At 44.8% G+C, this 25,047-nt stretch overlaps 1 protein-coding gene across 1 annotated transcript in view; it reads right to left on the bottom strand.

Annotated features, from left to right (window-relative positions):
* GPATCH11 (G-patch domain containing 11) overlaps positions 1-17,758 on the bottom strand; it is a 91,837-nt gene extending 74,079 nt beyond the window's left edge. The window contains exons 1-2 of the mRNA XM_040350798.1: positions 17,587-17,758; positions 48-274 (exon numbers count right to left, since the gene is read on the bottom strand). Of these exons, the coding sequence (XP_040206732.1) occupies positions 48-274; positions 17,587-17,648 (289 nt within the window). The 5' untranslated portion in view covers positions 17,649-17,758. The remainder of the gene's footprint in view (positions 1-47; positions 275-17,586) is intronic.
* Between the last annotated feature and the right edge of the window lie 7,289 nt (positions 17,759-25,047).

Genomic DNA, 25,047 nt, shown 5'->3' with positions numbered 1-25,047 from the left:
TCAAATGGTTAAAGTATAGGTCACAAATGTATCTAAGAAATGGTTACCTTGTTTGCCAAGGGCTTGACCCTTTTTATAGCCCATCTTCTGAAGTAAAGCAAATCCTTTGTTTTCATTGCCAAGTGCCTCATTAAGAACTGTGTCTCTTCTCTCTTTTTCCACCTCCTTAAAGCTTTTCTGTCTGTTCTTTATGTTAATTTCCTTTTGCCGTTCTTCCTTCTGATAGGATGCTTTGACACTTCTCGGTACAGGTATTCCTGGTCGAACATCTTTTCTGAAATGAAAGAAAATAAACATATCTAAAAATGAATGGCGCATATTTTTAATGTTTGCTCTTTTAACATTGGCGCCCTTCATAACTGACTTATTCTATGAGCTACTAATGCTATGCAATAAACACTGCAACCATTAAGTCCGATTTTTCTCCCAATTTACATCAAGCAATAGAGGGTCAGAAAAAGTGCACTTTCTGAAGCCTAAACTGTGTAACTTTCTGTCCGTTTTCCGCATTCACCAATGATATTTCAGGCCTCGTTCACACCATGGTACAGAGACTTCAGTTTTTCTGCACGCGTTCTGCACGGGCACAAAAACACGATGGTTCTGCATGGGAAAAAACGGCCATGACATCAACATTGGTGTGAATATAGAGCACATAACTAACGCGCATGAAAACTGATGTCAATGTGCATAAAAGCTGATGCGAAAAACATGCAGATTTCACTTGCAGAGACATCAGTGTCATATCAGTTAACATGCACGCTGAAATCCGTTTTCATGCACGTCAGTTATATGCCGTATATATACCAATGTTGATTTCATGTGAGTTTTTTTCCCGTGCAGACAACTGCATACGCGTTGCAGATTCCTGCACGGAAAAAAAAAAAAAAACAGCGCATGTTGTGGTGTGAACAGTGCCCACTGAGAACAATTGTTACGGAACGCAAGCTGAAAAACTGACGTTTCTGCACCATGAGGTTGTAAACAGATGTGTCTGCAAGTGAAATCTGCTTGGTTTTCCCATCAGTTTTCATGCACATATGGTGTGAACAAGCCCTCAAATTTACAAGGCTGGTTTTCTAATGGCTGAAAATTTTTTTATTTTTGTTGCATGATTTGTCCATCTGGAAACATGGTATACGTACCTGCTCTGTGCAATGGAACCTCCTCTTTTGGGGTCCCACACTGACATCCTGGGCTCCTCCTCTTGTGTGTGCCCCATAGCAAGCTCTGTTCTATGGGTACACGTGTAGGCATGCTCCCATGCCCTGCTGTATGCTTCCATAGACACAGCGCAGCTTTGTCCTGCCCCCCACCTCCCTCCTCACAGGATTTGCTTGTCCGCAAATGGAGCCTACTTCTGCCCGAGTTCTGGGAGGTGAGAAATAGAGACTAGCGCCGTTGTAGATGGGCACAGTGCTGAATTGAGGACTCAGGTAAGTATATAGGTGGGGGGTGGGGAGATACAATTACTGGGACATTATTTACCTTAAAGCGGTGGTTCACCCTCTTTTACAAGATACTGTCTATTTAAATGGTCTGCAAAAACAATGACCGGACAAATTTTTTATTTTTTTTTGGAGTCCTCCTTACCTGTTTTCAGCTCGATGTTTCGAGCTGTCAATCAAAATCCCCCGCGGGGAATGGGCGTGTTAGTCTATTCCCCCCCCCCCCATCCTGTCACTCCAATTTGGGAACTCCTCCGTCGACGCGCTGCCTGTAATCACACGACATCTCGTCGGCGCTTACCTTTTGCTATCAGCTGCTCAGTGAGTGTTCTGAGCTGCAGCTGATAGCTTAGCTAGAAGTCGGCACAACGGGGCGTGAACTTCTTACGCCGACGCTCGCCGTCAACACTGCACATGCGCGGGATCGAGCGGTGAATGCTGGGAGGCCAGCATTCGCCCTCTCCCGGAAGAAGACCCTGTCGGCTTCACTATGCCCACAGGGAAGATGGAAACGTCCATCGCCTCGGGATCAAAAATATAATTTAAAGAAATACAGCGCATAGGACGGCTTAACGAGTGGGACACCCTGTGTGATAGACGTGAAACTAAAATGAAAATTTTATGTTATGATTAGAAATATTAAAGTGTATTTCGGTAATATTTCTTTAGTATACTGCTTATTTTCCTTGATGAAGATTTTGTCATATCAGGAATGAAATGAAGAGATAGGTGTTTTAAAGTTATAAGTACATCTTGGAACTTAAGGTTGACCATACAAAGACATGTTATTAAGAACAGATGTAACCCTCCCTCCTGGATTCCTCAGTTGTAACAGGAAAAGCCTTCCCATCCCCCTCCTTCTCACTCAGACCGCTTGGAAGGAAAATGTGCAGAGCTGGGGGGGCGGAGCCAACGGCCGACATGTGAGCAGCGCTGGTCCGGAGCTCCGTGCAGGGCAGACGAATCCTGACTAAATCCTGGGCGACAGAGCAGCCAAACACCGCAGGCAGAGACATCCCCCGACTCCGGATCCTGTGCTGCCCATGTAGGGATGGTCAAATACGGCCGTGCACCGATGGCAACTCCGGAACAGCGCCCGGTCCACTTTGCCTGGAAGTCCCAAGATGGCGGCCGCCATGAGGCAGTGGGACAAGGCCCCAGCGCGGAAAGGCCTCCGGAGGTCGAATGGCCCTCACTGTCAGACACACAGGTGAGCCAGCTACCTCCCAGAACTAAAGGGCCGAAGCGGGGCACAAAGCAGGCAGAATTACAACCACAGGAGGGGGGAGATGAGGCTTCTGAAGCAGGTGAAGGGGAGCCCTCCCTGAAGCAGATTATGGAGGCCATATACACGTGCCAAACTACCCTTACTGACCACATTGATGGTATCAGGACTGAATTGTCGTTCCTTAAACATGACGTGCAAACCATTAGGGAGAGAGCTGGGGAAGCTGAGCAGAGAATTAGTGACCTGGAAGATGTGGTGCGCCCTTTGGAGAATAAACTGCAGAACATTCACTGTGAGGTGGGGGCTCATACAGATAAGTTATGGGACATGGAGGACCGCCAAAGGAGGAATAATATACGTTTGGTAGGCTTCCCTGAGAAGGCAGAGGGCAAACAGCCTGAGGACTTCCTAGAGCTCTGGCTAAAAGATACCCTGGCTGACACTACTTTTTCTCGTCTGTTTGCTATAGAGAGGGCACACCGCATTCCGTCTAAACCCCCTCCACCAGGTGCCCATCCGCGTCCTATGATTGCACGTATCCTACACTTTAGAGATCGTGAAAATATTCTGAGGGCAGCCCGCACCGTAGGAGATCTCCAATTCAATGGGAACAGGATCTCTATTTATCCTGATTTTTCTGCAGCTACGCAGAAACAGAGAGCCAGTTTCCTGCATGTTAAAAAGAGACTGAGAGATATGCATATGGCCTACAGTATGATGTACCCGGCGAAGCTCAGAGTGGTCGACGAGGGCAAAGTGTTCTTCTTCAATTCCCCTATAGAGGCTTCAAGATGGTTGGACACTAAGGGAAGACCCAGTCCAAGAAATGACCACTAACTATATAACATAGGCTGAGCTCTTACTCTGGGCCGTTTGTTTCTGCCTGCGCTCTGTTTGATGCTGGGACGAGTGGGGTCAATCCCACTGTGACTATTTGGCTCTGACACCTCGGTTTTCCTGAACCGAGCCCTGCCCGGATTCACCAGCACACTTTCTTTATTGCTTTTTTGTGTGGATTGGGGGTATTTTTTTTCCTCCCCCCCTTTTTTTTTGCTGGGGGTTTTTTTTTTCTATGGAACTGACTTAATGAGTCCGTGTCAACGGCTCTGTTAACATAGACTCCCTGTAGGGAGCAGGTGGTTGGGGGGTGAGACATAATCCCCTGACAATTTGTTTGCTGAAGTTATGGGATACAGGCACTCGGCAGGTTGGGGCTGTGTGCAGGGTGGGGGGAGGGGTTCTATTTTTCTCTGTGAACTTGGGTCGTGTGTCGTTGTCTCTCTTTTGTTAAATCTCCGCAGGTTAATATGGTGGACCACATCGGAGGGGTCCGGAGAAGCCCTGGGTATGCACCTGCGATGCGTTAATATACAGGATGTCGGGTAAGATAAATGTGTTGTCCTGGAATGTCCGGGGTATGAATTCGAGGATTAAGCGTTCCCTTGTCTTTGACTTCATAAAGAGGTATAAACCCCATATTATCATGCTGCAGGAGACACATCTCCAAGGTTCTAAGGTATTGGCGTTGAAAAAAGCTAATGTGATGAGGGTAATACATGCTGAGTACTCTACGTACTCTAGAGGAGTGGCCATTCTAGTCACTAAGAAGGCGGCTGCACATATTTTACAGGTTAAGAGCGACCCAAAGGGGAGGTATGCTGTTCTTGTCTGTCAAATGTTTGGGACCTGCATGACGCTAGTGTGTGTATATGTCCCTCCCCCTTTTTCCTTCCAGGTACTTGAAGAAATTCTTACAGCTGCAATACAGGTGGCCCAGGGTCCACTACTACTGTTGGGAGATTTTAATGCGGTGTCGGATGGGTCACTCGATAGACATGGGAGTGTAACTGGTCCACGCCATACTCTTTCCACCTGGTTGGACAGCTACGCCCTCACTGATGTGTGGCGGTGTCGCAACCCTGGGGTCAGAGAATACTCATGTCACTCGGGGACACATAGGACACTATCCAGAATTGATATGGTGCTGTCCTCTGTGGATGCGTTACCTCTGGTTTCAGGGGTTAGATACCTCCCCAGAGCTCTCTCAGATCACTCTCCTATGGAGGTCACGCTGACTTTAGGTGTACCTGCTGGGAGACGACTGTGGCGTATGAAAACGCAGTGGTTGGAGGAGGAATATGTGAAGATCAAATGTAAGACGGCTATTGATCTGTATTGGAGGGAGAATAGCTCCGGCACCTCGGTACCGATTCAATGGGACGCCTTTAAAGCAACTTTGAGGGGGGTGTTTGCCAAGGAAACTAGGGACTTTGCAAGGGCCTTAAATTTAGATGTGAAGCAGGCTGAACAGGCTACCGTAAATGCAGAACGACAGTATATTCAGACCCCATCCCCGGATACCTATAGCTCATGGCAGAACTTAACAAGACAATATAAAATACTACTGACGGATCAGACTATGAAACTGCAACTGAAACAGGCTAGGTCCATTTTTGAGTTTGGGGACAAAAGCGGCCGACTGCTGGCATTTTTGGCAAAACCCCTATATGCCCCTACGTCGATATTGCAGATTAAACGCCCGACTGGGGAATTAGTGAGCGACTCTCAAGATATACTGTCCACGTTCCGAGACTTTTATAATACACTATACCAGTCCCAATCTAGCTCTACAGTTCAAGACGTCTCTTCCTACCTAGATGAAATGACTCTCCCATCCCTGACGCAGGGTGAAAGGGCTGCTCTTGACCAACCCATAACATCAGAGGAGGTGGCTGGGGCCATTGCTTCTTTTAAACCGGGAAAGTCGCCGGGCTTAGATGGCCTCCCGGCCGAATGGTACCAGTTGCATAGAGAGAGCTTAGTCCCACGCCTCCAAACGGTGTTCAGTGACGCAGAAGGGGAGGGTATATTGCCAGAGTCGATGCGTGAAGCACTGATTGTGGTAATTCCGAAACCGGGTAAGGACCCACTGGAGTGCGAGTCTTATCGGCCGATTTCTCTGATCAACACCGACGTTAAGGTGTTGGCAAAGATCTTGGCGGGTAGGCTGCAGTCGGTAATACTGAAATTAATCCACTCAGACCAAACCGGCTTTATACCGGGGAGGTGCACTCAGATGAATCTGAGGAGGTTATTTGTCAATTTGCAAGTGTCCCATGTTAACTCTGGTCGGAGGGTGGTGGCATCACTGGACACAAAAAAGGCATTCGACTCTGTGGAGTGGACCTACCTTTTTCCCCTACTACTGAAACTGGGCTTGGGACCGAGGTTTGTGAGCTGGGTCAGGTTGCTCTATGCGGAGCCAAAGGCTAGTGTCAGGGTCAATGGCCTCGTTTCGGACTCATTTCCGATCAGGCGGGGAACTAGGCAGGGCTGCCCCCTGTCACCACTTTTATTCGCGCTAGCCATAGAACCCCTGGCGACTAGGCTCAGGGATCGGGCTGGCATTGCAGGGCTGCTGGTCGGGGACCTGGAGGAACGTGTATCACTATACGCGGACGATATGCTCCTTTATTTGGGCGATCCTGAGGAATCCCTGACAACCGCGTTTTCCTTGATCCGAGAGTTCGGTGACTTCTCTGGATTCCGGATCAATTGGTCTAAGTCGGCGCTCTTTCCCCTGGATCCACAGCCAGATCTAGCTCTCCCTGCTCAGTTCCCCCTACAGGTGACAGACCGCTTTAAGTACTTAGGAATAACCGTAGAATTGCCTATAGAGAAATTTTCAAAGACAAACCTATGGCCAGTCATACGAGACTTCGAGGACAGGGTGAAAAAATGGAAGGACCTCCCGCTTACAATGCTGGGGAGGGCCAACCTGTTTAAAATGATCTTTCTCCCAAAATTCCTGTACATTCTTTCTAACGCCCCCGTAGGCATCCCCAGGAAGACCTTTAGATACATTGACTCACTGCTGACCTCCTTTCTGTGGGGTGGTGGGGCAGTTCGGGTGGCACTGGTTGTGCTGCAGTTGCCGGTGGGAAGAGGAGGTCTGGCGATCCCTGACCTCCGTCTATACTACCTGGCGTCGCAGCTAGTTCATGCCCACTGGCGTATGTTCCCCCAGCTGAACAATGCCGCTGTAGCGGTGGAGGCGGCTGTGGCAACCTCATATGAGACACTGCTGAACTTTTTTCACAGAGGGGAGGTCCCGACAACAGATGGAATGGTGATCCTTAGATCAGCAAAAGCGGTGCTGGAGACATGCAGGAGACACACTTTGGACACCCCCCTGCACTTGTCCCCTAATGCTCCGCTGTGGTTTAACCCCAGATTAAAGGACATCTTTCTACTGGAAGATGGACATAGGTGGGCCAAATTTGGCCTGGTTTACTTACATCAACTGTTTGACAGAGGGGAGTTGAAAACGTTCACGCACTTGAAAAGGGAATTGGGGGTACCCGAAACTTGGAGATTTCAGTACACAAGACTGAGACATGCAGCTCAGGCGCAGCTTGGCACTGGGGTAGTGGTGTTAGAAAACACTAAGTTAGAATCATTATTGTTGAATCCTGAACATACCAAGTTAGTCTCTACCTACTATAATATGCTCATGAGTAAGATACGACTGAGAGGAAAAGACGAGACTTAAGTGGACTATGATAATACCAGAACTGACGGAACCCCAGTGGGAGGAGGTCCTAGTGTCTTATCTCCCCACTGTGATCTCGGCAAGAGACAAGCTGATTCAGCTGCGATACCTGCATCAAATGTATTACACACCACACAGATTATATAGAATGGGCAGAAGAGAGAACCCTGTTTGTCATAAGTGCTTGGTGGCAGAGGGCACCTTTATGCATATGGTGTGGGACTGTAATAGGATTCGACCGTTTTGGTCGCAGGTTACGCAATTTATTGCAGATACTTTTGATCTACCAAACATATGCAGCCCACTTCTGTGTCTCTTAGGTATTATAGAGGATGATATTATGAGTAACAATATGCGAATCTTCCTGAGACTGCTCTTCTACTATGCCAGGAAGCTCATTGTCTTGAACTGGATAAAGAGGGACTTCCTCACTATATCTGCCTGGAATGGGTTAATTAATGCTAATATTACAATGTACAAAATGACCTATGAAGCGAGGGGAAGCAAGAAAAAATTTCATAATGTGTGGGGCAGTTGGGTAGACTCCAGGGACACTAACTCTGGAGAGGTGTAGGGGAATGTGTTTTCTTGTTCTCTATATATACAATGTATGAGACGTATTGTGCAGCTCTGGTGCGGGCGGATCTGGGGAGATGGGGAGACAACGACACACGACACTCGGGAGAGAGGGTTTTCCTTTTTTTTTTTTTTCTTTATATGTTTGTTTATATGCCCTAGTTTTGTGGTTTATTATTCTACTTTCTGATGGGCATGGTGCTCTGATCTTAAGATATATGATATAATCTAGCTACACTGTTCCTTTGGATCAGGAGCCCGAAGTTTGCATAATTAGTTCTCGGTTTATAATATAAAAGGCTATATGCACTTTAGAAGAACCCATGTTAGGGTTACTTCCTACTACTGTTAAGGACATGGAAATGTATGACGGGGGAAACCTTGTTCCTTTAATCTTTTTTCCTCCATATTTTCTACTTTTGACTGTCCTACATAAGTACTTGTCATTTGTATGCAATGCTATTTCCTGTAACTGTGTATATGGCTAATAATAAAAACCTTTTAAAAAAAAGAAAATGTGCAGAGCTGAATGAACTTTTTTTCTACACTGGATGATGTGGGCAGCATGCCCAAACATGGACTTTGGCTTCCCCTTCTACACACTCAGAACATGAAATGGACTTGTGAGGAGAAACCACCCTTCTATATGAATTGACCAATAAAAGACTCACAAGGGTGATGGGGAGGGATTGATTGGCGTGTTGTGTGATATTCTCTCTGTGTTTTAAATAAAGAACCAGCAGGGTTTGTTCTTCCTGTTGGCCCTTGGACGATGGAGAGGTGAGGATGTGAAATCATTCTGTGTCTAGATGCATTTGTTTCACCCATAGTTTTTTTAAATCATCCGGCAGTATGGATAACCCTGATTCCTCATCACCTGTTAGTGCTTGATTAAAGGTAAGAGCTGTGGATTAGACAAAAAAAAAAAAAACGATATCCCGCGGAACCACCGCTTTAAAGACTTTGTTCCATGCAAAGTAAAAGCATAATGGGCTAGTAATTATCGCATACTAGCCTATTATGTGCCACTTACCTGCAAACAAAACCTGCTATGTCCCCAAGATCCCCGCTGGTGGCCGCGTTCATCTTCCCCCCTCTTCCTTCCGGTGCCGTGGACTCCGGCTCTGTGACTGGCCGGAGTCGCGGAAGCCGATGGTCACAGCATGGGCCCTGTAGAAACGGCATGATTGTGCCCTTTTTTCAGTGCGCATGCGCCGATGATGTCGCCGCAAGCGTATATGCCAAATATCTCCTAAACCATGCAGGTTTAGAAGATAATTTCCAGTAACTACAGGTAAGCCTTATTCTAGGCTTATCTGTAGGTAAAAGTGGTATTGTAAGGGTTTACAAACCACTTTAAAAGCAGGGAATGCATGAAGGTAAAAAAAAAAATAAAAAAAAAAAAAAAACGTTAGATTTACCGGTAACAGTATTTCCAGGACAGCTTCTTGAGAGATGATTGGTTCCGCCCTTTACAGAAAACACAAATCAGATGCAATTTAAAAGGCCCCTCCCTTTCCTCTGACCCTCAGTTGTTAGAAGATCAAGTAAACCTCCACCAAAACTGCACTCGGCAGAGGAAAAAAACAAACTCATATAAAAACACCACCACCAGGTAAACAAGGTTGACCAGTGAAAAAACAGAAAAGGATGGGAATATAGACGCTGTCCTGGAAGGTTCCTGGAAATACCGTTGCCGGTAAGTCGAACAGGGGTTTTCCCCTCTTACCTTCCAGGACAGCTACTTGAGAGGATAAGCAAGATTCTATACCTTAGGGAGGGACAACAGCCTGAAGCACTTTCCTACCAAAGAAGAGGTCCTGGCTGGAAAGCATCTTAACTCTATAATGTTTGACAAATGCATGAGAGGAGGACCAGACGGCAGCTTTAGAAATTTCTTCCCATGATGCCCCCGCACTTTCTGCCCATTACGTGGTCATGGATCTCGTTGAATGAGCCCTAATTCTAGAAGGAGGGGTGCTCCCCTAATCCACCTACCAATAGAACTTTTTTTTTTACTTGAACTTTTTAAGATACTGGAAGGACTATCACATCTAGGGCACAGTGGGTTAGAGTCAGGTATGTATTTAACCAAGCGAATAGGGGTCAGGCACGAACGGTGTAAAATATAAAAGTGCGTGAGGCGGTCCGATAGCCAGGTCGAAACCATTTTGCAAGCGTCCAAATCATCCTCCCATTCGTCATCCTCTAGCTCCCCACATCCCCAGACCAACGATATTTTAGTTTGTATGCTATAATTGCAGCAGAGGGGCGAAGGAGAGAGTTATAGAACACTGATATAAGTTTATGGGAATCCTGCCCCGCTATGATGCAAAGAACATCTAATTTTTCAACATTAGGGGAAGTATCACCAAATTGATCCCTAAGAGGGTGGCAGAGCTGGAGGTTTAATTCGTCTTTAAGCTGTTGGAACGATTTCAGAGAATTGTCATGAAAAATGTCCGATAGATCTCTCACCCCCTGGGCAATCCAGAGGAGCTGGTCAGGCACGGTCAGCAACTCACTTAGGCCAGAGTTACCCCAAAGAGGCGTATAAAAGTGAGTGGGTAACAATTTCAATTTGCGCCTCACCACCTCCCAAATTTTACAGTGGTGGTAGAGTAGACCCCCTACGGCTTCCCATCACCCATGCACCCGCCATGTCCCTAGAGAGGACCTGGAATGGGTGAGTGTGCCCTGGAGCGCAAGGGAGCATATCAATTTCAAGTATCGGTCTTTGTGGTGCTTGTCCAAGTAGAAAAAGTGGGACAGTTGCGCCAAGTAATATAAATTAAAATCAGGTAGCGCGAGGGATTTTTCAGCGTATGCCAGGACAATTTGTGCTGAGCCGTGCCCCACACAAACGAGTTGAGGATAGCTTCAATGGATTTAAAAAAGTCTGAGCGGCAGGTAGACTGGGGCGTGCCAGAGAACATACAAAAATTTGGGGAGGAGAATCATTTTAACTAAGTTTACGCGGCCCATTACTCCCAGCGGCAATTTGGCCCACGCCTGCGTTTTAGATTTCAGAAACACTATTAGGGGTTCTATATTAAACCTAACATAATCTTCAGGGGAGCGAGTGATTTGGATCCCATGGTATTTCAGGGAACTAACCCGCAGGAGAGGGGATGAGGCCTGAAGTGCTGTGGGGACACTCACAACTATGGGAAGGATCTGGGATTTATCCCAATTAATCCTCAAACCGGAATAATGACTAAAAGTTTGAATAACCTCAAGAGCAGTCTGTAATGATTGACCAGCATCAACTAAGTACAAAAGCACATCGTCAGCATATAGACTGACCGTCTCCACCAGCTCACCACGGCTGAGGCCCTGAATGCCAGGATGGAGTTCTGAGGGAAGCGGCCAGGGGTTCAACCAAATAAAGCGTACAATAATGGGGATAGGGGGCACCGCTGCCTTGTGCCTCTGGAGAGGGGAAAAGGGGCAGAGACCTGTCCATTGACCAAGATCCTGGCACACGGGCTGTGATACAGGAGGCGGATTCACCTAATAAATTTAGGTCCGAATCCAAATCTTGCTAAGCATTCCCAAAGATAGTACCACTCGACAGAATCGAAAGCTTTTGTAGCATCGAGTGACACCACAACTCTGGAACCCATCTGGTCATGCCTAGCTTGCATATTCATATGAAGTGTGTGCAAATTGTATGCCGTATTTTTAGCAGGCATGAACCCGTTTTGGTCCGAATAAATTAATGCAAGAATCACTTCATTAAGGCGTACCGCCAATATCTTGGCCAATATTTTAATGTCCAACTGAAGGAGAGATATCGGGCAATAGGATTCTGGGAGTTCCAAATTCTTGCTAGGTTTAGGTATAAGTACAATGTAGGCTTCGTTCGTAGAAGAGGGCAGGGAGCCGGATTTAAATATGTGATAAAAAAGCTCATGGAGTCTAGGGACAGGGTTTCATGATAGGCTGTGTAAAATTCTAAAGGAAGACCATCGGATGTGGGCGCCTTGGAAGTATTAAGCAGGGACATTGCTTTTGTTATGTCATCTATAGTAATAGGGGCCTCTAGGGTCTCAATCTGGGAATTCGTAAGGGTAGGTAACTCTGCCCGCTTGTAATGAGGCAGAGTCTTCTCTAGAGTTGTTAGTGGCGGATGAGTACAAGGATGCGAAGAAGGAGAGGAACTCTTCAGCAACCCTGTCCGGATCAGTAATCAATGCTCCAGCGGAGCTACGGAGGGATACCACCGTGGAAGGCCTGTGGTCCAAATAGGCCAAAGGTCGTCCCGCACGTTCTCAACATTCATATGTCCTCTTCCTACTGTAAAAAATCTTCCGTTACGCTTTTTCGAAATGAAGACCATTCACCACCCGTGCCTGCAATTTTAGTATATCTGCTATGGACGGGGAGGGGTTACTAACGTACTCCCTTTCAGCCTCCACTAGGGATTGTTCCACCTGCCTAACCACCTGGGAAGAGGTCTTTCGATATCTAGATATGTGCTGGGATAAGAACATGCAAGTACCAGCCCCCTCCGAGTCAGGGACAACCGTCAGCCAAAAGGGATTGAATTTCCAGGCATAGGGCGTAAAAGGGGAATCGATCCGGTGCTTAATCCAATAGAAAGCGTGATCGGAAAGGACACGTGATTAAAACCCATGTTACTCAGAAAAGGGAGGAGGATACGGGATACCAAGATGAGGTCTATCCGTGACATGGAATTATGCATTGTCGAAAAACACAAATACATCCTATCCGACGGATAACAGTGTCGCCACGTGTCCACAAGAGCAAGGTCAAGGAGGAGTCTGCCAAATCTAGTATGGGCGTGGGAGGGGCTGTCAGGGGGCGTCAATGACAACCTGTCTAGGTCCCTGTTCACCACATTATTAAAACTCCCCTAACCAGATCGAAGAGACAGTAGGAAATTGGGACATAAACGCCAGTCCTTCAGTCAATACTGGAAGGGGGTAGGTATATAGATAGCCATTATCAGGAGCTCAAGACTGTTGACTTTAACGTGTAAAAATATGAACCTGCCCTGGGGGTCAAACCTAAGCATAAGTAACACAAATTGCACAGTTTTGGCCACCAGTATAGCAACTCCCCTAGAATTTGCAGTGTGTGGAGCCTGATATACCCACCCCACTCACGTTTTTTTGAGGGACATCAGGAGTTGGCCTGTCAAATGAGTCTCCACCAGCACCATAAACTCTGCCTGTTGAGCCTTTAGATATGAGAGGACAGCATTTCGTTTTGGCCTGGCTCCAACACCCCGCACATTCCAGGTAATAAACTGTACGTTAGGCATAAGAAAAACATGCAGATATCAATATCCCGGATGATCCGAGCCCACGCGCAGTCGTCCAGAGCCTCCCTCCCCCCCCCAAAAGACGGGGGCCAACGCCCACGGGGTCCAGAGCAACCGGGACAGGAGACCGAATTACATTCGAATGGCTGCTGAGCGATACATCAATACACAGTGCCCCACTGCGGCATATGTCACACATTCGATCAGATAGACAGCAATATACTATACTCTTCTGCTAAATGCGCCTGTCCACCGTTCAGCAGACTGTTCCCCAAGCAGCATGTTCTCAGTGTATCCATGCCGTGCTTCCTTGAAAAAAACGGCGCCCGGAACTGCATCATGTGACTTCCGGTTCCGGCACCATCTTGCCACGTCACCAGAAGTTCTCTTGGTACTCCACGGTGAAGCATGAGGAGGACACAGTTCAACACAGCCAGAGCTGAGGAAAAAAATAAAAGGAAGTTGCCACCACTCACACCACCAGGTAGGCAAGTTACCTTAAAAATAGGGAACCCTTCTGGTCAGAAAGTACAGAGAAGGGGGGGTCCACCAACAACAGTTACCAGACCTAAGTAAACAAAAAAACATGTCAGTGCTCCTGGAGGGTCTGGAAACACAAAACAACTGAGGGTCAGAGGAAAGGGAGGGGCCTTTTAAATTGTATCTGATTTGTGTTTCCTGTAGAGGGCAGAGCCAATCATCTCTCAAATAGCTTTCCTGTCTTGCTTTAGAACCACTTTAACATCAAAGCTCGTGCATGCTTTTTAGCACAGGGAAAAAGTAAATATACAAACTGGTTAAACTACCTGCCAACCGCGCACAGAAAATATACTGCGAGCGGCGGCAGGTACAGGCATAATCACATACATGTACGCAATTGCCCTTCTTTTGGGTTATGGGCATGCACGTGTGTGCGTGCTTCCTGCCGACCCTGTTGTGATTGGACACAACACAAGTTTTATAGCCGATTTCAGCCAATGATTTGGGCTGAAATCAGTCAAGAGTTCCGTGTTTACAAAAATACAGAACTCTTTGTACTGTGAACAGTGATCTGGCCGTTTCTTCTCCCTGAAAGTCAGGGAGAAAATCAACCAGATAGTAAAGTAAGCAGCACACATTACACATGGTTAGGCACACAGATAATCCCTTATTGCCCCTAAATATTAACCCCATTAGCAGGGCTCAAAATGTCAAAAACTGAGCTACTAGCCACTTGCCACCACCTGCTCCATGAAAACCCCTACCCTGCCCCTAAACACGTCCTCGTAAATTATCTCATGAAATTGCATTGTTAAATGTTTTATGCAGAAGTTACAAAAATAAATATTAACAACAACAACAACAACAACAACTTTAACATAAAGCATATTAGTAGCGCCCATCAGGGGCCAATAGTGGCGCCTATCAGTGCCGTCTCATCAGTGACCATCAATGCAGCCTCATCAGTGACCATCAATGCAGTACATCCAAGTATGGTCTTTGTTGTACAGTACACATTAAAGTATGCATATCTCATAGCTGAGGGTCAGCTGTGGAAGCAGACAATCACTGTAATAGTCGACCACTACTACAGAAATAGCAACAATTTTCTGGGTCCTGTGCTTGGTATGACTGCCATTTACAGAATGTTTCCACAGTGCAACTCACTGCACCACAGCTCCCACTGTGTCATTTGTGAAGTTTTATTTTGTGACAATTCAATAAAGTTGAAAAAAAAAATGGTTTTGTGTGTTGAAAAAGTCCCTTACCACTGAGACACAACAGACACAGCGAGTTCTTCACACCAGTCTACAATGATCCACTCCGCAGGCTGATGGCTGTTGTGTACCAGCAGTGAGGGGTTAACACATCACAGTGTTTACATTTTATTTTATTGAAGGGTCACACAATAACACTTCATTAAACTTTATGCACAGTGGCTGAGATGGGGTGCATCGAGTTGTGCTGAGGGAAAATTCAGCTGTTTGCATTGCACATTATGCAGGGCACACAGAAAACAATAGTTTTTGTATCCTAGCAATGATCTGTGTTATTATTTTACAGAAAACCATCTGTTACCACATATAGCATGATCCCTGAATGGCTGCAGACTGATGTTAAAGGAGTTGTAAAGAAAAAAAAAAAAAATCTGAAATGACTGTTTACAGGGTATAGAGACATAATAGTTAACTGAGTCCTTTTAAACATGATTAAAAATAGGATTAAAATCAATCATATAATGTACCTACAGTTTCAGTTTTGTTTTTGCATGCCGTTTCCTGCTTCTGTGACGTACAGAGCCAATACAGGGCAGTGATGGTTTGTAAAACGAAACTGATTGGTGCTAAGGGGTTTTAGACACAGTAATCACACCTCCTTGATTAGTGACCACAGAGAAAGCTCCCAGTACTGTGGTTATCAGGAAACAGACAACCAGGAAGTGTGGAGATCAGAGAAGAATTACAGCAACTTGAGATCAGAAACGAACAATGAGGACATGAAAACAGCACTGCATTAAGGTAAAGGAAGCTATTAAGATAAAAAAAAAAATTTCCTTTACATACCCTTTAACTAGCACTCCACACGAATCAGCTCTCTGGGTATCTCAGAACGTTCGTTCTGCCTGTTTGTGTCTCAGCGAATTACTGTGTAGCTCTCACCTGCACTTAACTGAGAGACCCAGTGATTGTGGGAAATGTAGTTTCTTCATAGGAAGTGCCAGTTCTAAAACTACAGACAACGGTCATGCAGTGAAGCTCAATGTCACATGCCTTATGTTTGAACATAAGTAGAACCCGCCGACACCAGAATGGGAAGATTTATTCTACAATAGGCCTACGAAGCAAGAAATGAGACCATGAAATTACATGATCAAAGCACATCTTACGCAGGTGAAAAACACAAGATGCAGGAAGGTTTATAAATCCTTTACAGAATGATATGAATGGTCTCCTTATGTGCGCATTATAAATCTCACTGCCTGTCAAAAGCAAAGCTAATGTAAACGAGTCCTTAGACTGCAACTTTAAACCTCTTTACAACTGCTTATAGGAGTTGTAAAGGCATTTTTTTTTAATCTAAATGCATTAAGATAAAAATCCTTCAGTGTGTAGCAGCCTCCTCAGCACCCCTAATACTTACCTGAGCCCCATCTCTCTCCAGCGATGTCCACGAGTGTCTTAGCTGTCCAGGACCCCCCCGATTGGCTGAGATAAAGCAGCAGCGCCATTGGCTCTCGTGGCTGTCAAAGTCAGTTAGCCAATAAGGGGAGAGAGGGGGTGGGGCAGCGGCTCCGTGTCTGTGGGGGCACTCGACAGGAGGGAGGGACCAGGAGCAGCAAACAGGGACCCGAGAAGAGGAGGATTCAGGCTGCCCTGCGCAAAACCAACTGCAAGTATAACATGTTTATTAACCGCTTGCCAATGGCTTACGTCGAGATATATATATATATATATATATATATATATATATATATATATATATATATATATCGGCAGAATGGCACCGCTGGGTGAACTGCCGTACTCGTACGGCGGCTTCTTTAAAAACATCCGGCGGGCACGAGAGAAAGAACGGGGATTTGTGCGTGTAAACACACAAATCCCCATTCTGACAGGGGAGGAGACAGATCGTCTGTTCCTACTAAGTAGGAACAATGATCTGGCTCCTCCTCTAGTCAGTCCTATTCCCTCAAAGTTCCTGTGTGCTTCCTTTTGATAGGCAAGTCTATCACAGTTATTGTTTTTTTTTTCAAAATTGTCGCTCTATTTTTGTTTATAGCGCAAAAAATAAAAACCGCAGAGGTGATCCAATAACACCAAAAGAAAGCCATTTGTGGGGGGCACATCAATTTAATTGGGGTACAACGTCGCACGACCGCGGAATTGTCAGTTAAAGTGAAGCAGTGTTGTACTGCAATAAATGGCCCAATCAGGAAGGGGGTAAATCCTTCCAGGGCGGAAGTGGTTAAAAAAAAAAACACGCGCACACACAAGACTTTACAATCACTTTAACACATATGCGCGGCGTTGGAAAAAGGCCAAGCTTTAATGCCCACACTTCGCACATGTGCAAAAAGTGCTTAAGATCGCTGGCTCCCGATCGTGCGACAGCCAATTACAGTGGTCCCGTGTTCGGACGATCTTTCCTGCCATCTATGGTTTGGTGATCAGGAAAGGGTTAAATGTACCTGGCAAGCTGCATACCCCCCAAACCAATGTGTGATGAAGCGCTCAGGCATTGCTCGCTTCATTTTCCTTGTATCTACATGCACCCATGAAAGCCTCCTTTATATTTTTTGTTGTCAATTTTTACTCTGCTCTGATAGGATTTCCTGAAAACATGCTGGTTACTGTACATAATTTAATAATAATAACAGAGGCTACATGCAGGTCCATCTGCTGAAATCTGACCAGTCCAGATCTGCATTGCTCTCAAGGCTGATTCACTACAAACAGGTCTCTGATTAAGCTGGGCGCTCCCATAGAATAGGACTGAACCATGCGCTGCTTACAATGAATTGATGAAGTTATCGGACATATAATCATCCTCCTCTTCTTCCCCTGCATTACTCATCGCGATTCGTTTGGTTCCTTTCACACACAACTTCTCGCCGTTACTAAACAAGCAACAGGAAGGGAGCTATTCAGAGTTACACTGGTTCGTCCATGATCTCCTTCCCACCGGAAGCTGCCCTCCCATGGTAGGTGCACGAAGCGCCATCTTTAGTGCTGGAATAAGTCCATTACTAGGTGTGGAAAGAGCAGCTGATAAGAGTGCGGCTGTGTTGTAGGACACACTAAAATAGTGTAGAAAAATGCGAGTTGTCAGATGTACTTCCCATAGATAGTTTACTGGATAATTCTAAAGCAGTAAATTATATATCTTGTCAAATTTTGTATCAAATCTCATTTAAAAAATAAATAAAAATGTTGACAAGTAGGTCTCTTTTTGTCATAAATGCTTCCCCCTGCCTGTCAGCATAGTTCCCAACTGTCCCTGATTTGGAGAAATGTCCCTCTTTCCTCCTCATTTGTCCCTCATTTTGGTCTGATCTATATAGATGTATATAAAATGCACTATTTATCTTTCAAAAAGTGTTTCCCAGTGCTAAACCTGTTATCCAATTTCTAAATTGCTGATTTTTTTTTAAAAAAAAGCCAATATAAAGGAATAGTAGTGGTAAAAAAAAATAGCCCTTGTGGATTTAAAGGGGTAATTAGCCCGCACAATAAAAAAAAAAAAACCCTGCAAGGCAAAGGAATAATGAGCTCGTATGCAGCGCATACAAGCTCATTATGAAATACTTACCTCAGAACGAAGCCCCTGTATCGGAGCCCCGTTTCATGTCGAGGGAGCTGACATCTTGCCTTTGCCGTGTCCGGGTTCGCGGCTCCGGCCGCATGACGTCACTCCCACGAATGCGCGCAGGAGTTTTCTTCCCGGTAAGGTCCAGCAGCGTCTGCCGGACCTTTTGGCCAGGCATTTAGAGCGCATGCGCCACTGACATCAGCGGTTGCATGCACAGGGAAAATACAGGTTTAGGAGATATAAGGCTTACCTGTAGGTAAAATTAATTATAGGTTTAACTGTAGGTAAAAGTGTCGAATTTGGGTATACAAACACTTTAAAGTGGAGGTTCACCCTATAAAAAAATTCAAACACTGCATCCAGCCCAGTTGTGCATATAAAATTTATTATAGCAACAAGTAAAAAATATATATATTTTTTAAATTGTCGCTCTTTTTTTGTTTATAGCGCAAAAAATAAAAACCGCAGAGGTGATCAAATACCACCAAAATAAAGCTCTATTTGTGGGGAAAAAAAGGACGTCAATTTTGTTTGGGAGCCACGTCGCACGACCGCGCAAATGTCAGTTAAAGCGACGCAGTGCCGGAAGCTGAAATTTCGCCTGGGCACGAAGGGGGTTTATGTGCCCAGTAAGGAAGTGGTTAAAAAAAACTAAAAGTGAGCAGATTAATGCTGGCAAACTTTTGTTTGTGTTTCATCGAGTGATTGATTCAGACATTCAATCAAATCAAATAGGCGACAGCATGAAAAATTGATGCCTGTATGGCTGGCATAAGACAGAAAAGTTAAATTATTGTCTATGTAAATTGAATTTATAAGTATTTACTGTGTCATATTGGAGAAGTTTTGCCGCAGGGAAATAGTAGACAATATCTCTCAATATAAGTGTGCAGGAACACACAATATTTCATGCATTTCCAGCTCTTCCCTTAACGCAAGCAAAATTCTTATGTTAAAGCCCTTTTCACATTGGCTCTTCCCACTTCTTTCAGCAGGGATTTAATGAGCAGATCCCTGCTTAATTAGCGCTGAACGGGACAAAACAGTTTTTTTTTTAACTCGCCGTAAAATCCCTTTATCCAAGTTTGTTGACGGACAAAGCAGCCCTGCCTATAGCAGCAAGGGGGTTTTATATCAGCTAGGACTACCCATAGGCGGTGCTCTGTATTTCTGCCTAGTGTGCTACTTCCTCTAGGTGGCGATATAACCCTATGGTCAGGATTCAGAAGTTCTGTGTCTTGCAACTGCAAGATCTCATTAGACATTTAAATTTACAAGGGAGGTTTAAATTAGATTGGTGGCTGTGACAAATGTCTTAGGCCGTCCATTACACTAACATCTGATTGTACAATCTGTCAACCATCTTATTTTAATTTACTAAAACAATGTCATTTGAGGACAAACCTACAGTATACAGGCCAATCTTTTTTTTAGCCAACTGCACAGGCCCCTTCCATTACATTATATTTTAGATTTACCAAAAACTGTAAGGTGATTGTACAATCAAACTGTATAGTGTATAGTCAGCCTATTGCCGGGTAACACACCCGCAGGGTTGCATGAAAAAAAAAAAAAACTGACAGCTGCAGTCAGAGCCTCTGTACCAACCATGCAAGGTTAGTAATTTTTTTACTCTATGTGGCAGCCGTGGGTTGACACTCCGGGCCAGATCCACAGACGAAGTACGCCAGCGTATCTACTGATACGCCGGCGTACTTTCAAATTTCCCGCGTCGTATCTTTAGTTTGAATCCTCCAACCAAGATATGACGGCATCTGGGTAAGATCCGACAGGCGTACGGCTTCGTACGCCTTTGGATCTTAGATGCAATACTTCGGCGCCCGCTGGGTGGAGTTCGCGTCGTTTCCGCGTTGGGTATGCAAATTAGCGATTTACAACGATCCACGAACGTACGCGCGGCCGTCGCATTTTCTAACGTCGTCTGTAGTCGGCTTTTTCCGGCGTATAGTTAAAGTTGGACTTGTCATGTTAAGTATGGCCGTCGTTCCTGTGTCGAAATTTGAATTTTTTTTATTTTTTGCGTAAGTCGTCCGTGAATAGGAATGGACGTAACTCACGTCTAAGTTAAAAAAATGACGTCCTAGCGACGTCATTTAGCGCAATGCACGGCGGGAAATTTCGGGACGACGCACCCGCAGTTCATTTGGCGCGGGGACGCGCTTCATTTAAATGGAACCCGCCTCCAACCCGCCCAATTTGAAATCCGCCGCCAGAAATACACTACGCCGCCGTAACTTACGGCGTAAACTCGCTGAGGATTCGAATATACGCCAGGTAAGGTACGGCGGCATAGTGCATCTCTGATACGCTGCGCCGATCGAAATGTATGTGGATCTGGCCCTCCCAGTCTAGGTCCTGTGCAACTAGTCAAAGATAGACTTTTACAGATGTAAGAAAATGAAATATCATAACATGTCTGAATCGAACCTTGTGCTTTTTGTTGTGGTGTGTCTCGTGGAGGGATGGTGGATGCTAATTCCCCATCGGGCGTTTTCTGTACGGAATGTTATCCACTCTTACTAGAGAGATGGCAGTATGTTATTTTTATTTTTTTATGCAGGTATTTATTTGTTACTTTAGTACTTTATGATGCTGTAGACCCGCTGGGTCAGTCTATAACACTTTGGGCCAAATCCACAAAGATCTGCCTATCTTTAGGCAAGCGTAGCGTATCTCAGATACACTACGCCGCCGTAACTTACAGCGTAGTTTCCGTATCCAGAAAGAATTTGCGCCATAAGTTACGGCGGCGTAGTGTCGGCGTAAGGGCGCGGAATTCAAATGACTAAGATGTGGGCGTGTTTTATGTTAATTCATCTTGACCCCACGTAAATGACGTTTTTTTTTAACGGCGCATGCGCCGTCCGTGGGGGTATCCCAGTGCGCATGCTCGAAATCACATCGCAAATAGCCAATGCTTTCGACGTGAACGTAATTTACGCAAAGCCCTATTCGCGAATTGTTTTACGCAAACGACGGAAAATTTGACGCTGTCCCGACATCCATACTTATCTCAGGTGTTATTTATTACTAATCTATTTTGTATGTGATATTTGCTATGCTTATTTTTTTGATTATCAGTATATGTATTTGGTCTGTCTAGCGCTTAGGCGCAGTTCTTGAACTGTATTTGGCGCTTAACAAATAATAAAATAAAATCAAATACTTAACATTGCGTACACCTCATGAGGCAGGGGTAACGTTACGCCTGAAAAAAGCCTTTCGTAAACAATGTAAAAAAAAATGCGCCGGGCGGACGTACGTTCTGAGAATCGCTGTATCTAGCCAATTTGCATACTCTACGCGGAAATCAACGGAAGCGCCACCTAGCGGCCAGCGTAAATATGCACCTAAGAGCCCACATTCAGTTGTATCTTGTTTTGTGGATACAAAACAAAGATACGACGGGGCATCGTAGAACTTACGCGGCATATCAATAGATACGCCGGTGTAAGTTCTTTGTGGATCTGGCCCTTTATTTTTATTATATACTATGCAGTTATGGAGAAAAACGTATGGCTTGATATGTACAGCTAAATGCTATATTCCGAATGACTATAGTAATGTCTGTGTTTGAATTCTTAATTTGATCTATGCCTGTACTTTTTGTTAGCTGCATTGATTTGTTACAAATGTTCATGTCTGTTATACTTTTCTGATTTAAAAAAAAGAAAATCCGACCGTTTGTATGCTCCATCGGACAATTGTTATTGGAATGTCCGCCAACAAATGTAGGATAGCATGCTTTCAAAAATTTTCCGACAACAAATGTGTGTGGTCGGATTATCCAATTGAGTGTACAGAAGTCAGTTGGAAAAAAATCCAAAGTACAAACACGCATGCTCAGAAGCAATGCTAACCATAACACTACATTAGCGCCACCCTTTGGGCTACTTCTGCTAAAGAGCTAAAAAAAAAAAAAAACATAGTTATGAGTTTGTTGGCTGACAATTCTTTGCCATTTGTATGCAAGACAAGTTCATGACAAAAGTCCTATGCTTGTCCGAAGGGCGTACGAGGCTTTACAGTTACTGACATTTTTCATCAACACCTTTTGAATAACTAAATAAAACATAAAAGCAACTGGAAACTCAAACTATTGAAGCCAATTGTGTGCTATGTCTTTGGATTTGTACAGCTTCTGATTTGTTTCCTTTTTTCCCATAAACTCTTAGCACTAAAAGTGAGCAGATTAATGCTGGCAAACTTTTGTTTGTGTTTCATCGAGTGATTGATTCAGACATTCAATCAAATCAAATAGGCGACAGCATGAAAAATTGATGCCTGTATGGCTGGCATAAGACAGAAAAGTTAAATTATTGTCTATGTAAATTAAATTTATAAGTATTTACTGTGTCATATTGGAGAAGTTTTGTTTTTTCCTTATTGCCGCAGGGAAATAGTAGACAATATCTCTCAATATAAGTGTGCAGGAACACACATAATTTCATGCATTTCCAGCTCTTCCCTTAACGCAAGCAAAATTCTTATGTTAACCACTTGCCGACCGCGCACCGTCGATATACGTCCACAAGGTGGCTCTGCTGGGCGAGAGCACATAATTTGATGTCCTCTCTCCCAGCCGCCACTAGGGGCGCGCGCCCCCCAGCTCGCCCCCGACTCCCGTGCGTGTGCCTGGCGGGCGCGATCGCCGCCGGGCACACACGATCGCTCGGTACAGAGCGGGGACCGGGAGCTGTGTGTGTAAACACACAGCTCCCGGTCCTGTCAGCAGGGGAAATGCTGATCTTCGGTTCATACAATGTATGAACCGAGGATCAGTGTTTCCCCTAGTGAGGCCACCCCCCCCCCCCCCCCCACAGTAAGAACACACCCAGGCATACTTAACCCCTTCCCCGCCCCCCTAGTGTTAACCCCTTCATTTTTATAGTAATCCAATGCATTTTTATAGCACTGATCGCTATAAAAATGCCAATGGTCCCAAAAATGTGTCAAAAGTGTCCGCCATAATGTCGCAGTACCGAAAAAAAAAAAATCGCTGATCGCCGCCATTACTAGTAAAAAAAATATAATAAAAATGACATAAAACTACCCCCTATTTTGTAAACGCTATAACTTTTGCGCAAACCAATCAATAAACGCTTATTGCGATTTTTTTTTACGAAAAATATGTAGAAGAAAACGTATCGGCCTAAACTGAGGAAAAAAAATGTTTTTTTATATATTTTTGGGGGATATTTATTATAGCAAAATGTAAAAAATATTCATTTTTTTCAAAATTGTCGCTCTATTTTTGTTTATAGCGCAAAAACTAAAAACCGCAGAGGTGATCAAATACCACAAAAAGAAAGCTCTATTTGTGGGAAAAAAAGGACGCCAATTTTGTTTGGGAGCCACGTCGCACGACCGCGCAATTGTCTGTTAAAGCGACAGAGTCCCGAATCGCAAAAAGTACTCTGGTCTTTAGGCAGCAATATGGTCCGGGGGGTAAGTGGTTAAAGCCCTTTTCACATTGGCTCTTCCCACTTCTTTCAGCAGGGATTTAATGAACAGATATCTGCTTAATTGGAGCTGAAAAGGACAAAACAGGATTTTTTTGTTACTCGCCATAAAATCCCTTTATCCAAGTTCGTTGACGGACAAAGCAGCCATGCCTATAGCAGCAAGGGGGTTTTATATCAGCTAGGACTACCCATAGGCGGTGCTCTGTATTTCTGCCTAGTGTGCTACTCCTCTAGGTGGCAATATAACCCTATGGTCAGGATTCAGAAGTGCTGTGTCTGCCAATGAACATAAGAGGAATATCAGTTTTCTGACATTCATGCCTTTTCAGCTTGCGTCCACATTTTGACAGCAGACTGAGGCAGACTCATGATGGCGCTATGAGCAGTCAGATGTAAACAGACTTGTGTCTGTTTACATCAGGCTACCTCTGATCCTTCATATTTAGGTCCAAAAAATAGTAAAAGGACTGAGTCCCTTCAGTTTTTTTTTTTTTTCTCTGAACCTAGACAGACTCGACATGCAGACCTCATCAGAAAGCCTGTGTGAAAGGAGCCTAAAGAAAAGTTAAAAAGCCTACACGAGCATCAAGGATCTTGTAATGGAGTCTTTGATGCCACCTTCTCCGCAGGATGTGGAAACCTTGCAAAAAGATCTGAACAAATTAATGGGGTGAGCAACTACATGGCAAATGAGGCTCAATGTAGAAATTTTTTAAAATAATGCATTTGGATGGCAAAAATACGAATGCAATTTATACACTAGGGGAGAACCTCTGGGGGAAGCTAGGATGGAAAAGGACCTGGGGGTCCTAGTAGATGATAGGTTTAGCAATGGCATGCTGCTAACAAAGCAAACAGAATATTGGCATGCATTAAAAAGGGGATTAACTCCAGAGAAAAAAAACGATAATTCTTCTGCTCTACAAGACTCTGGTCCAGCCACACCTGGAGTATGCTGTCCAGTTCTGGGCACCAGTCCTCAGGAAGGATGTACTGGAAATGGAGAGAGTACAAAGAAGGGCAACAAAGCTAATATTAGTTATGAGAAAAGGTTGCGAGCACTGAACTTATTCTCTCTGGAGAAGATTCTTGAGAGGGGATATGATTTCAATTTACAAATACCATACTGGTTACCCCACAATAGGGATAAAACTTTTTCACGAAAGGGAGTTTAACCA

The sequence above is a fragment of the Rana temporaria genome, chromosome 4 (genome assembly GCF_905171775.1).
Source record: "Rana temporaria chromosome 4, aRanTem1.1, whole genome shotgun sequence".
Lineage (NCBI taxonomy): Eukaryota > Metazoa > Chordata > Amphibia > Anura > Ranidae > Rana > Rana temporaria.
This window is presented reverse-complemented; position numbering and strand designations above follow the sequence as displayed.